Genomic DNA, 14,315 nt, shown 5'->3' on the forward strand with positions numbered 1-14,315 from the left:
TACCACCCATCTAACAACGATTAATATCCAAAATACCTTAAGAAAAATTTTCATAGCATCCAGATCTGCAGAGAAGAGATACAGAAATGTCAGTAGAAAAGACATAGAGATGGCCAATAGGTATATGTATCAATGCTCTGTATCTCTTAACATCAGGAAATGAAAATCAAAACAGCAATGATCATGACACCACCTCACGGAGACTGGCACACATCACAAAAACTGTCAGAATATGTGAGGCCGCAGGTTGCATCTCTATTATGCCATATGCTCCAGCTCCAGTACCATCAGGTACCACACTAGTGTCCCAACCAGGAATTATCCCTCAAAAAAGAAATTGAAGTACCAAATGCCTGTTTGACATATATATATACAGATAGACACACTCACACGCACGCACACACACACACATGTGCACACATGCACACACTCTGAGAAAGGGAATTTCAGAAAAGAAAAAGTAGTCATGATATAGATTCTCTTTTTTTTAACCCTTGCCTATGTATAAAATGAAAACCCTCAATAGTGATATAAGCAAAATTATGATTTAATTACAGAGAAGGTGACAGGAAGTAGAGGTAGGTGAAAAATTAGGTCTCAGTGCCAAGAATGAGCTAAATTGAAGTATCGTTTTGAATAGGTAGTTGGTGACTATTATTTAAAACAAAGCTAGGACAATTCATGTGCTTTCATTTTACAATATAAGATGTAAAATTTATCTACATGAAGGCAACGTTTCTGGGATGTGAAGAGTGCATACAGCAAATGTTTCATCCATAACTGAACTATGAACTTGGGATCAATTGCCTGTGCATCTAATCTTCATAAGAAATTAAAAGTAGGGGCCAGAGAGATAGCATAGCGGTAGGGCATTTGCCTTGCATGCAGAAGGACAGTGTTTAGAATCCCAGCATCCCATATGGTCCCCCGAGCCTGCCAGGAGCAATTTCTGAGCGGAGAGCCAGGAGTAACCCCTGAATGCTGCCGGGTATGACCCCAAAACCAAAAGAAATGAAAAATATGTTTAAAACTCCACAAATAGTGACAGGACAATAATAGAAAGTAGAGCACTTGCCTTTGCATTCATCAACCTGGATCAGTACCAGCACCATGTATGCTCTCCAAATCCCTACCAGGAGTGATCTCTGAGCCAGATAGTAGACCCTGAGCACCACTGGGTATGGCCCCAAAACCAAATTTACCAAACAAAACAAGAAATATCCACAAATAAAAGTTGCCAGAATTAAGTAGCCTTATTGTCCAAATATGTTTCTATCTTTTTGTTTGTTTGTTTTGTTTTTTGGGCCACACCCAGTGATGCTCAGGGGTTACTCCTGGCTATGTGCTCAGAAATCGCTCCTGGCTCAGGAGACCATATGGGACGCCAGGAGCTCAAATTGTAGTCTGTCCTAGGTTAGTGTGTGCAAGGCAAACACCCTACCACTTGTGTCACTGCTCCAGTCCCTCCCCCCCCCATGTGTTTCTTATTGTATTGGTAATTTCTTGTCTCCTTTGCTTTTCTACTATATTAAGTATGCAGTTCCCTAGTGGAATCACATAACACATAAAAGCCTATCCATTTTTCTAGTGATTTCTGCCTACTTCTGTCTACTGTCTTCTGTGGTTCTAACTGGTTTTGCATCTTGTCCTTGCACCTTTCCTCCCACTGATCAACCTAGGCTGGTGGAGTTCTTTCTGAAACCCAACTCCAAGCCTATTTATTGTGAATTCCTCGTACGTGCCACTTTCCCCGTCTCCATGTTTCTATTCACTGGTACAGCATCTGTGCTTTGTGGGCTCTCAGCATCCACTCTTGCCTCTGCAGGTTCTTGGTTGACACCCTCCCTGACTTATGGCCTTTCTTCCATTCTGGTTATCACACCCACCACAGTCAGTCTGACAGTCTTTTGATGCTTCTCTTCCACTGAACATGAAAAGAGCATTGAAATTGTCTCATATTCTGTCACGGCATGCGGACATAACTCAATGTTTAGTTAGATTCAGTAACAAAACAGGCATTTAATAAACATGTGACAGAAAACAGCGTAAAAAGAAATGGATAATAATATTCTTTTGGGGGGGCGGGGCACACCCTGCAGTGCTCAGGGGTTACTCCTGGCTGTCTGCTCAGAAATAGCTCCTGGCAGGCACGGGGGACCATATGGGACACTGGGATTCGAAACAACCATCTTTGGTCCTGGATCGGCTGCTTGCAAGGCAAACGCCCTTGTGCTATCTCTCTGGGCCCAGATAATAATATTCTTAACTGCCTTTGGTCCTTCTACAATTTCTGTTCACAAATCTTTTTTTCTGAAGAAGCCATTAAAAAAATCACTATAGCCATCAAAATAAAAATTATATTAAAAAAAATCACTTTAGCCAGGAGTAACCCCTGAGCGTCACTGGGTGTTGCCCCAAAACCAAAAAAAATATATGTATATATATATATATATATATATATATATATACATATATATAATCACTAAAATCAACACATCTGTATTCAGTATTAGCTAACTAACAAACAGGTAAATCGGTCATATGTTATATAGTTTTTTTTTTCTATTTGGATTAAAGTTGAGAGACAACTATAAATCAGGCTTTTCTAAATCTTAATTCTCACTACATTTTTTCATATTTCATTACCTTCATATTTTACCTATTCACTCTGATTTTGAGGCCATCCCCATAATCACTATATTAATGGTAATAAGTTACATTAATTGACTGAAAGACTTTGAACTGAATCCTCTCATTTTTTCTTTGCTAGATAATTTAGAGAAGGTGGAATGGATGGTTATTGAATTCGTTTCAAGGCCAGCCACAACTCAGAGTGTGGTACCCTGTGACTCACGGATCATCTTCTATCTTTTCTATTACAGTTCTCTTTCTCTGCCAATCATGCTGTCTGTTTGTAGGCCATGCTTAACAGTGCTCAGGGTTTACTACTATCTTTGGGCTCAGAAACAGAACCATTTGAGGTTCCAAATATCAAACCCAAGACAGCAGTGTGCAAGGCAAGTGCTTTAACCCCTGTTTTATCTCTGGGGCCCAACCACCAGCAGTTTTATACTTGGGTGCTTACTGCCGATTTCTGTTGGTGAACATCATAAATTCTTGAGGAAAGAGACCTTCTATTGTTTGATCTCTAATTAAAATAAATTGTTTCAGGTCCATTAAGCATGAAAAGCAGGAACAGTAGCAATATTCCGTCTTTTTTCTCACCAAAAGAGTAGGTTACTCTTAAGTTGAAGATTTCTTCTGGCCTCAAACCAGATTTTAAAGTCTGAAAGTCTTCTGTACAAAATTTCCCAGAGCAAGAAGGATTGTTACATTGTTGACAAAAGAATGTGCGTCTGTCTTGCATTTTAAGCATGGTTGTTGAAGTGATTGATGGTGCCCATGTCTGCAATTGCCACGGTGGCAACAGTGGGAGGGAGGGGGGGACTAGGACAACATTTTATGAGGGTCTTAAACTCGAGTCAGAAAAATGCTTTGTATGGAGAAGGAACTTTCCCTCTTTTATTACTGGCTTTCTTTGAGTCTGAAAAGAGTAAAAGTTCTGTTGTTTTCACTTAATATTTGCTCCTTTTCACTGCCCCCCTTTTTCAGCTTCATCTTGAATCACCAATTTTATATGTCATCATTTTATAACTGAGACAGTTAAAATGATGAAATTTTTCAAATAGTCAAAGATACTGCTCATAGCTATTATGTAGCATTTGAATGTCTTTTTCTTGCCAAGTAACTTGAGAAGTACTTACAGATATGTTAGCTAGATTCCCAGTGGTTACTAATTAGGTTAAGGGGCCAGATTGGTGGTGCTAGCAGTAGGGCGCCTGCCTTGTGCACGCTAACCTAGGATGAACCACAATTCGATCCCTCAGCATCCCATATGGTCCCCCATGCCAGGAACAATTTCTGAGTGCATAGTTAGGAGTAACCACTGAGAGTTACTGGGTATGGCCCAAAAAAGAAAAAAAGAAAAAAAAAAAAAAGAAAACTAATTAGGTTGAACATCTTAGATTTTTTTCCTTTTTGGTTAGCTTATTTTTGTTCCCTAGTCAATTTATGATTATTTGTTTTTATGATAGTTTATAGATATTTTTAAATTTTGTGCTGATTTTGGAATATTTCCCATGTGTGGATTTAAATGCTGATGACTATTTTGGGTGAAGGACTAGTCCACACCCTACTGTCCTCCCACCTTACTAACTATGCTCAAAGATCACTCTTGGTGCTGTTCAGGATAACATATGTGGTGCTGTGATTGAAACCTGATTGCTAAATGTAATACATGTACCCTATTGGTTGTTCCATCTCTCCAGACCCAGTTAGTGAAACGATTTTTTGACTCAGAAGAATTAAAGGAAATCTGTATTTAATTTTGTATCCTGTGATAGGCCATTGAGTTACGTGGAGAAACATGTATTGCAGTGTACAGTAATTTGAGTACAAATCTTGAAATTATGGCTGTTATCTAGAAATAGATGAAGTGTCCAAAGACAGATGAATGGGTATAGAATTGGTTTAGAGCCAGATCAATAATACAGCAGGTAGGGTTCTTGCCTTGCAAATGGCTGACCTGGTTTCAGTATCTGGAACCCTATATAGACTCCCTTGTCAGCCAGGAATGGCAATGAATAAAGAGCCAGGAATAAACCCTGAGCATAGCCAGGTGTGTCCTCAATAAAGCACCCAAAACTTTTTTAAATTTTAAAAAATAAATTGTGTTTGGGCTGGAAAGCTAGTACAGTAGATAGCTAGTCCACTTGCTGCATATACAGAGTCACTTAGGCTGTCCCTAAGTGTGTCAGGAATGGTCTTTGAGCCCAGAGCCAGGAATAAGCCCTGAGCACTATTAGATATGCCCTGACCCCCCCCCCTCAAAAAAAAGGGGGGAAAATTGCAGCTTATATACTATTTGCTAAGCTGTAAATAGAAGATGAAATCTTATGTTTTGCTATTACTTGGATGGAACTTGAAGGTGTCATATTAAAGAACGCTAATCAGAAGGAAGGACAAATATCAAATTATCTCACTCATGAGGTACAGAAAATTAGCAAAGGGAATAGAAAATGACCAATGAAAGAATTCCTGAGTCTGCAAAGTGGTGGGGCAGGGAGTGCAATTTTAAAAATAAAAGGCCTGGAGCCGGAGCAATAGTAAGGTGTTTTACTTGCACACAGCCAGTACAGGACAGACCCCGGTTCCAATTCCGGCATCCTAAGTGGTTTTCCAATCTGGCCAGGAGCAACTTCTAAGCACAGAGCCAAGTAACCCACAAAACAAAAATAATTAAATAATTAATTAATTAAAAAAAATAAAGGGCCTAAGTGATAGCATAGCTGGTAGGGCGTTTGCCTTGCACATAGCCAAAAGGATTCAATTGCCAGCATAAGCATAACCTGAACATTGCTGAATGTGGCCCCAAAACAAAGCAAAAATATATATATGTACAATTAACTTAAACTTATACATAAGTCATTCATACTCATCATTTTAATCTTTGTCAAATTATGTACTCATTTATCTTTACTAATTTAGCCCCCTCCTTTTCTTTTCAGTTCAGGTATCTTAGTAGCCACATGCAAACAAGTGCCTTAACAATGAGTTCCATTCCTGGCCCAATTTTGCCACTTTTTGTTTGCTATTCCTAGAGAAGCTATTTTAAGCCACTTCCTCAGATTACTCCAGAACAAGGTGGGGTTCTTACTGGGACAAAGAAGTCAGCTTTGCTTCATATGGAGGTGATTCTATTGGGTCAGAGAGGAGCAAGAATAGAAGCTACCTCAAATCACTCTGTAGCTAGACTGACTGGGAATTATCTGTTCTATCATACAGAAGTAAAGGCACTGCAGCTGCGTCAGGATACCCTGGAGTAAGTGACTAGACTAGCAGCCAGTCTGATTTAATCTGTGTTTTGATCTAGATCTTCTGATTCCAAATCCAGTCTTCCTAAATATCATTCATCAAATTGCTATAAATGTCAGCTCTTATTCTATGAAATCTCTTCTATTTTTTTCAGTTTTTGAGATTTTCCTTTGCCTTTTCAAAATTTGATAAATATTTAAAAGGGACTAAATACTTCCCACCATGTAATTGCAAATTATGTTCTAAAATTTTATGCTTTTAATTTTTTATATTAATATCTTTGATTTTGAGGCCACACCCAGTGTGGCTCTGCACTCAACTGATGGTAGTTGGAGGACCGTGTGGGATGCCGAGGATCAAGAACACAAGGCAAACAAATGCCCTACCTGCTGTACTATTGCCCCCCACAAAAAAAGTACCATATATGTTTTTATTTATAAATAAGAGATACCATTAGCTTAATACAGTGGTCTATAGATGAAGTGAACTTTACCTCTCCCTATTTTAGGATTTCAACTAGCACACTTTAAGAAATTAACAAGAGAAAAACAAATTTATTAGCGTGTATACCTCCTGTAGATATGAGAGACACTCAGCAATAATGAGCTGGCTTCAAAGAGGTAGCTTTAGAATTGTAGATTAAATGCCACCTTAACATAGGAAAAGGAAGAGAAGTAGGCCTCAGGCAGGGGAAGGATTTTTTTTTTTTTTTAAGATGAATGGTCCCTTAGAATAGATGGGAGGAATGATAACTTAAGTCAAATTATGTCATTGGGCATTTATCACAATTGAGTTCCTTTTATAGGATTTCTTTTAGGCAAATGAGAGTTCTTAGAGCAAGTCTTTCCCTGTGTTTACTGTTTTTCAGGTGAGAACTAATCAAAATAATATGTATAGCAAAGCAGCATCTTTTAGAAAGCTAAATTGCAGGCTGCTGCTACCTTCAGAGCTCAAATTGGTGTATTATATTCCTGCCAGAGCCTAACACAGTTTGTAGATGCCAAGGAAATGTTCATTACAGTGACTGGATGAGTATATGAGAAGCAAGAAGGGATATTGATAACATTAGTTTGGATTCCCTATATATTTTACAGCTTCTGAGCACTCCAAAAGTTATGTAAAAATTTCAACAAGTTATGACCCTTTACTGAGGCCAGGGAAATATAGTACAGTAAGTAGGGTGTTTGCCTTGCACATGTCTGACCTAGGTTATAATCCCAACATCCTATATGGTCCCCTGGCATGGAGTAGAGCCAGGAATAACCCCTGAGCCAACTGGCCCCAAATGAAAACACCTAATAGACTTATTTCTCTAGTTCCTCCAAATAAATGCCTTATATCAGAATGCTTTAAGGCTGGATCATGCTGATATTCCAAGCTACCTCAAACCATACAAGAGAAATAACAGCAGTTCACTGACTGTTTACAATGATGGTGTATATCCATTATGTCATTTAAATTTCAGGACAATTTCTTTTATAGCTAGTCCACTAATTAGAGCATGGATCTAACCATTAGACTTTAGAATTTCCAACCTTTCTCAACCACCAAATCAATGTAATTGGGGCAAGTGATTTAACCTTTCCAGATAATCAGTTTCTCTTCTATATAATAAGGAAGACAACTGCACCCTCATAAAATTTCCATAGAAATTATTGAAAATACAAGTAAAGTCTTAAACATAGTATCTGGCTGCCTCAGAAATTAGCGACCACAGTTTTTAATTACACATCCATGCTCAGTACTTTGATTGTTTTTCAGCATTTTCCTGTATTTCATTGGTTTCTAGATTCTATCCAAACATTGGCCCTGTCACAGACTAGGTAGACCACCAATAATTTAAAGGAATGAATGAGTGAAGTAAGGTTTTTGTTTTTAATCCACTGACCAAATTTTTCAAATGACCAATTTTAAGTTCGGAGAGATTGCCCATAACAGGTTTTGAACAACTGTTATAAATCAGTCACATAGATTAGAAAGATTTTAAGTGGTATCCCAGGATTTTTAAGCCAACTTAATTGAATTCCAAGGCCAGAATTATTTCCACAAAACTTTTACAACTCTGACAAAATATACTAGAATATTTTCTGAGTCGGATACTAATAGTTCATTATCCTAACACTCGGAAAATAACTTACTGCAGTAATAAACTGAATTGATTGTTTAAGCTGTATTTGTTTTTAACGAAAATAGCATATGAAAACATTGCACTAATCTTACTATCTAAAATTCTAGGGGGGGGACAACAGGTAACCAAATATGAATATGACAATGAATGAATAAGAAGGGTCTGAATAGATAGAGAAAGGGTAGTATAAGTGAGTGCTTTACAAATGAAAGCAGATGTATGAAATTACAAGCTGTCAGATCAGCAACGGAAATGAAGATGATAAAGTGGTTCCTTACATAGATTATAATTATTCATTTTGCCCAGTCCTGTCTTCTTTCACTATAATGTTCATACAAAGGAGGGGATGGAAAGCTATACAAGAATGTTGTTTCCAACAATGAGGGGGAGGGGGAATACAAGAAATTGTGTTTCCAGCATAAAGAAGGAGGGAGAAAGAATCTTAAGAACCAAGGAAATTTCTGTGCACAAAGCAGTTGTTTGTGACTTGTATTGTTTCTGTGGAAGCACAGTTGTTTTCCTAGGTAATATTTTTCAACCAACGGTTTTGATTAATGGATATGAATCCTTTGCAAACACAGGAAGTTGTAACTGCAAAGTTTCTTCACAACTTTAGATGTGGCTTACAAAAAAACAACAATAACAACAAGTGTTGTTAATGGGAGGCAGATGGATTGCCAAGAAATGAAGTAGTTTACATAGACCTGCCTGTAAAATTATATTCAATAATTGCACCCATAATTAGTTTGGTCTGAAAAATAAGTGAAATGACAGTCTAAGGAAAACAGTTTGGCTTATCTCTGAAGATGTAGGCATTTCCTTCAAGAAATGCTACATTAAAATTTCTTTCATTTCTGTTACATTAAGAAAAACAACTAATCAGAAAAGATACTTTCTTTTAATTCTGACTGCATAGGCTTATATAAAGAATATAATGTATGTAAGTTATGAAAAAATAATAAGGGTATTAAAAGACTGATTCTATTTATACTGATTCTATCCCATTCGAAAGATTTTTGTTATACATTTTTAAGCAGCAAAACTAGAGACAGTTCAACAGAGACATATACATTACAGTGCATATGCATGCTTTGTTGTAAACATGTGCGTGCTTCGCGTGCGTGCGCACACACACACACACACACACACCATGGCTTTTTCTTCCTACAGCCCCTGAGAATAAGTTCTAGTGCATGGGGTCTCAAACTTGCGGCCCACAGGCCGTTTGCGGCCCTCTGTACAACATTTTGTGGCCCGCGGCTGGCCTTCAAATATCGCAGTATTTGCGATTATTCACTTACCGGATAATCGCAATAAAAATCTCATTAGTAAGAAAAAAAATCGCATTAAACATTCGCATACCCCGAGCAGTTCCATTTGGGGTATGCAAATGTTTAATGTGTTTTTTTTCTCACTAATGCAATTTTTTATTGCGAATATTCGGTAAGCGAGTAATCGTGAATACTTTGCGCCTAGTGCAGATGTCATTTCCGCTGCTTCTGCCCGCTGTCCTTTGCATTATCGGAGGCCTAAGGGAGAGAAGTTTATTACAGAATTAGATTTTGTCATACCTTCATCATGACTTCATCAAAGCCTGCAGTGAAGAGAAAGATTGATGACAAGCACAGACAATTTCAGGAAAAGTGGGAGACGCAGTATTTCTTTGTTGAGCACAGGGTCATCCGTACATGTCTTATTTGCTCAGAGAAAGTTGCAGTGCACAAGGAATACAACTTGAAATGCCATTATTCAACTAAATATGCTGAGGAATGTGCAAAATATCAAGGAAATGAGAGAGCCAAGTTGGTTGCCAGTCTTAAAGCATGTCTAATGAAGCAACAAGATTTCTTCAAGAAAGCAACCAAAAAGAATGTTGCATCAGTCGAAGCTAGTTACATGGTTAGTGAGATGATTGCTAAGGCAGGGAAACCATTCACAGAAGGAGAGTTTGTTAAAAAATGCATGTTACAGGCTGCAAGTATTATCTGTCCGGAAAAGAAAGGTCAGTTTAGCAAAATCAGCCTTTCTGCCAACACTGTGGCAGAGCGCATTTCTGACATGTCAAGTGACATTTATCATCAACTGTGTGAGAAAGCCAAATGTTTTGATGCATACTCAGTTGCTCTTGACGAGGGCACAGCTCACATTTTATGTCTGGTATTGATTGCAATTTTGAATTGACAGAGGAGCTGCTCACAATAATTTCATTGCATGGCCAGACCACCGCTAATGAGATATTTTGGCATCTGTGTGATGCCATTGAGAATGCAGGTTTGCCATGGAAGAGGTTTGTTGGAATAATAATCGATGGAGCACCATTGACGACAGGGAGGAAAAATGGACTGGTGGCACTTGTTCAAAAAAACTTGAAGAGGAGGGTATAGAGAAGGCCATTGCTCTTCCCTGCATTATCCATCAGCAGTCCCTTTGCAGTAAATGCCTGCCGTGTGACAATGTGATGTCTGTTGTTGTGAAATGCATCAACCAAATCAAATCCAGGGGTTTAAAGCATAGGATGTTCCGTGCTTTTTTTTTTTTTTTAGAGGAAATGGAGTCAGAATAAGGAGATGTGCTCTATTTCACCGAGGTACATTGGCTCAGCAGGGGAAATGTCCTGAAAAGATTTTTTGAGTTGAGAGAAGAAGTGAAAGCCTTCATGGAGAAGGATGGGAATGCTGTTTCTGAGTTGATTGATCACAAATGGCTCATGGACTTAGCTTTTCTTGTTGACATCACACATAAGCTGAATGTACTAAACAAGATGTTACAAGGCCCTGGGCAGCTTATCAGTGCTGCCTATGACAACATGAAAGCATTCTCCACAAAACTTGTGTTATGGAAATCCCAGTTCTCTCAGACAAACCTTTGCCATTTCCCAGCATGTAAAGAACTTGTGGATGCAGGCATACCATTCAGAGGTGAGAAATATGTTGATGCTATTTTTAAGCTAGAGAAGGAATTTGATCACAGATTTGCAGACTTCAAAAAGCACAGAGCCACTTTCCAAATTTTTGTGGACCCCTTTTCTTTTGATGTGCAAGATGCCCCTCCTGTGCTTCAAATGGAGCTCATTGACCTGCAATGCAACTCTGTCTCAAAGCCAAGTTCAGGGAGATTAGTGGAAAAGCAGACATGCATGGGCAATTTTTGAGAGAATTGCCGCCCAGTTTCCCTGAGCTTTCCTGAATGTTCAAGCACACCATGTGCCTTTTTGGGAGCACATATTTGTGTGAAAAGTTATTCTCCACACTGAACTTCAATAAGTCAAAGTACAGGTCTAGACTTAATGATGATCATTTTCAAGCCATACTAAGGGTCTCAACTGCTTCCTCTCTAAAGCCAAATGTGATTCATATTTGTGAGAAGAAGCGCTGTCAAGTCTCTGGCAGCAAGGAATATGCAAAAGATGCCATGTTCAGAAGAACTGTTCATGATCTTCACTCAATGTTCTATTCATGTTCAGAAGAAATAATTAAAGCTGGGCCCGGAGAGATAGCACAGTGGCGTTTGCCTTGCAAGCAGCCGATCCAGGACCAAAGGTGGTTGGTTCGAATCCCGGTGTCCCATATGGTCCCCCGTGCCTGCCAGGAGCTATTTCTGAGCAGACAGCCAGGAGTAACCCCTGAGCACTGGGTGTGATCCAAAAACAAACAAACAAACAAACAAACAAAAAGAAATAATTAAAACAGTTAATAATGGCATTTGAGGTTTTGTTTTTTTTTTTTGTGAAATCCCTTATGCGGCCCTGCTTCACCCCGACTTTGCCTCCTGCAGCCCCCAGATAGATTGAATTTGAGACCCCTGTTCTAGTGTATTTGATTGCAGTTAACAGTACAATGTACTATTTCAAAGGCCATTCGATTGGTGAAAATCCCATCTCCCTATTTTCTTTTATTAAATCAATTGAGTTTGATTTCTTCAAATAAGAATTTATTTCTGGGGCCAGAGTGGTGACAAAATGGTAGGGTATTTGCTTTGCAGGCAGCAAACATACGATGGATCAAGGTTCGATCCCCTGGGAGTAACACCTGAGTATCACCGAGAGTGGCCCAAAAACCAAAAAAAAAAGTTATTTCTAATTCTGCTCACAGTAGTACAGGTACCTTAAACAATATTGTCTCTGAATTATTTTTCCACTTTCTTTTAGTGATCTCTAGTAACTACCAGACCTGCCTTGGCCTGCTGATGCATTACCCAGTCATTGGAGATGTACATTCACTGATTCTTAAGGCTCTCTTCCTGCGTGACCCAAAGGTAAGCTTTCAGAGTTGAATATATGAAGTTAAATAAATGAATGACAAATTTATTTCTCTGTCTAATTTCAAGCATTCCTAAAGTGGAATTTGTCTAGCTACAAATGAATTGCCTAACAAAGGAATTATACCTAGAGTCATAGACCACAATTTACCTCATAAATAAGCAACTTAGCAGGACCTGCTAAGGACCTGTCATGAGAAGCTGGATTGTAGCTTTGATCATTCAGAAAGTGGTTCTGCTCTTCTGGCTTTCTCATAAATCAAGAAAAGAGTTAAAACATCTTTACTGTTGCTTCCCTATATAGAGAAAGTCCTTTGAGGCCCTAGGATGACCCAAAAAGAGCTGTGTAAAGGACCAGTCTTTAAGAGTTTCTGAATCTAAACAAACTCTTTATATTTATATATATAGTTTTTGATTTTTGAGTCACACCCGGTGACTCTCAGGGGTTACTCCTATTCTGCACTCAGAAATCGCTCCTGGCAGGCTTGGGGGACCATATAGAATGCCAGGATTCAAACCATCTTCCATCCTGGGTCAGTTGTATGCAAGACAAATGCCCTACAAAGTGCTCTCTCTGGCTCCTATATTTTAAATAAATTCTGTCTTTATGTGCAGGTGACAAGTAACCTAATAAAATCTATTAAAATAAAGATTGAAATACAGTTTAGTGCTACTATCTCTATTTGAACTTAAAGCATGTCACCAAAATTGTCTTTACACTTAAGAAAGTGTACTCTTTTAGGGGCCGGGTAGGTGGCGCTGGAGGTAAGGTGTCTGCCTTGCAAGCACTAGCCAAGGAAGGACCGGGGTTCGATCCCCCGGTGTCCCATATGGTCCCCCCAAGCCAGGGGCGATTTCTGAGCACATAGCCAGGAGTAACCCCTGAGCGTCAAAACGGGTGTGGCCCAAAAACCAAAAAAAAAAAAAAAAAAAGAAAGTGTACTCTTTTACAACTAATGGTATATTTCTTGAAAAGAAGAACATTTAATGATTTTTTTTAAATCTGTGAATCCTTGATTTTTTTGAGCCAAACAAAAATATTGGATGAAATATGAGAGAGAAAGCTTCAAACATGAGTTGGAGAATGCCAGGCATTGGGTAGTAATCCCAGCCTTTGGCTCTTTGGCAGAACTCCCAACAGTCGTGCTGGCAGTTGTTGAACTGTCTTTGAGTCAGTCTGTCTGTGGATTCCATTGCCAAAGCTCTTTCTGATCAATTGGGCCTTTAAGTTCAATGTCAATTTTATTCTCAATAATTTCTGCCCTTTCCTCTGTCATTAATGAATCTATCTTCTATTTATTATCTGCTTGACTTTGAAAATAATTTGTTTTCTATGTACACAATATCACACCATTTCTCTTCTATAAGACATCTTAATTTTTGAAATATTAATATAACCCATTGTTTATCTGATTAAAAAAAAAAGAAAACAGGGCCGGAGGAATAATAGGGTGTTTGCCTTACATGCAGCCGACCAGATTCAATTCCCAGCAGTGCCCCAAATGGTCTCCCAAGTGCCACCAGTCAAATTCTTGAGTGTATAGCCAAGTTCCCCTGAGTACCACTAGGGATGGCTCAAAAACTTTTCTTATTTTTCTCAATTAAGGCTTAGGAATCTAATAATTCTGAAACTCAGAATTCCCATATTGAAGTTTTTGTTTAGCAAAACAATATATAAAAATAATAAAGATTAAGAAGTAAAGTCATATAAAATTTCAAAGAAAAAGCTTTTTTGCTAAAATAACTATTTTAATTCTTTGCTTATGTGGTTTGGTTCGTTGAATTGAAGGGATGATAACTATGTTATCTAGACATCTTGGTCATCGTAATTTTTTCCACACCAAATATGTTTGATCATCCTCTGATTCATCCATCCCTCTAGATGCAGAATTCTATATACTAAATTCTCCAGTATTATTAAATAGACTCTTATTTGAAAATAGCTTTCCATCTTAATAATGAGTATATATAATATAACAATATAATGAAGCCAGTTTGGCAAGCAATGAAAATAGATGTCTAATGTTTAAGAGGGGAAAATAATAGTATAATTTTT

At 38.3% G+C, this 14,315-nt stretch overlaps 1 protein-coding gene across 1 annotated transcript in view; it reads left to right on the plus strand.

Moving 5' to 3' along the window:
* Window positions 1-14,315, plus strand: part of TBC1D5 (TBC1 domain family member 5) — a 543,770-nt gene that overhangs the window by 404,928 nt on the left and 124,527 nt on the right. Inside the window, exon 16 of the mRNA XM_049766154.1 lies at window positions 12,150-12,256. Within this exon, the coding sequence (XP_049622111.1) occupies window positions 12,150-12,256 (107 nt within the window). The remainder of the gene's footprint in view (window positions 1-12,149; window positions 12,257-14,315) is intronic.

This window comes from Suncus etruscus, chromosome 20 (genome assembly GCF_024139225.1).
Source record: "Suncus etruscus isolate mSunEtr1 chromosome 20, mSunEtr1.pri.cur, whole genome shotgun sequence".
In the NCBI taxonomy this organism is placed as follows: domain Eukaryota; kingdom Metazoa; phylum Chordata; class Mammalia; order Eulipotyphla; family Soricidae; genus Suncus; species Suncus etruscus.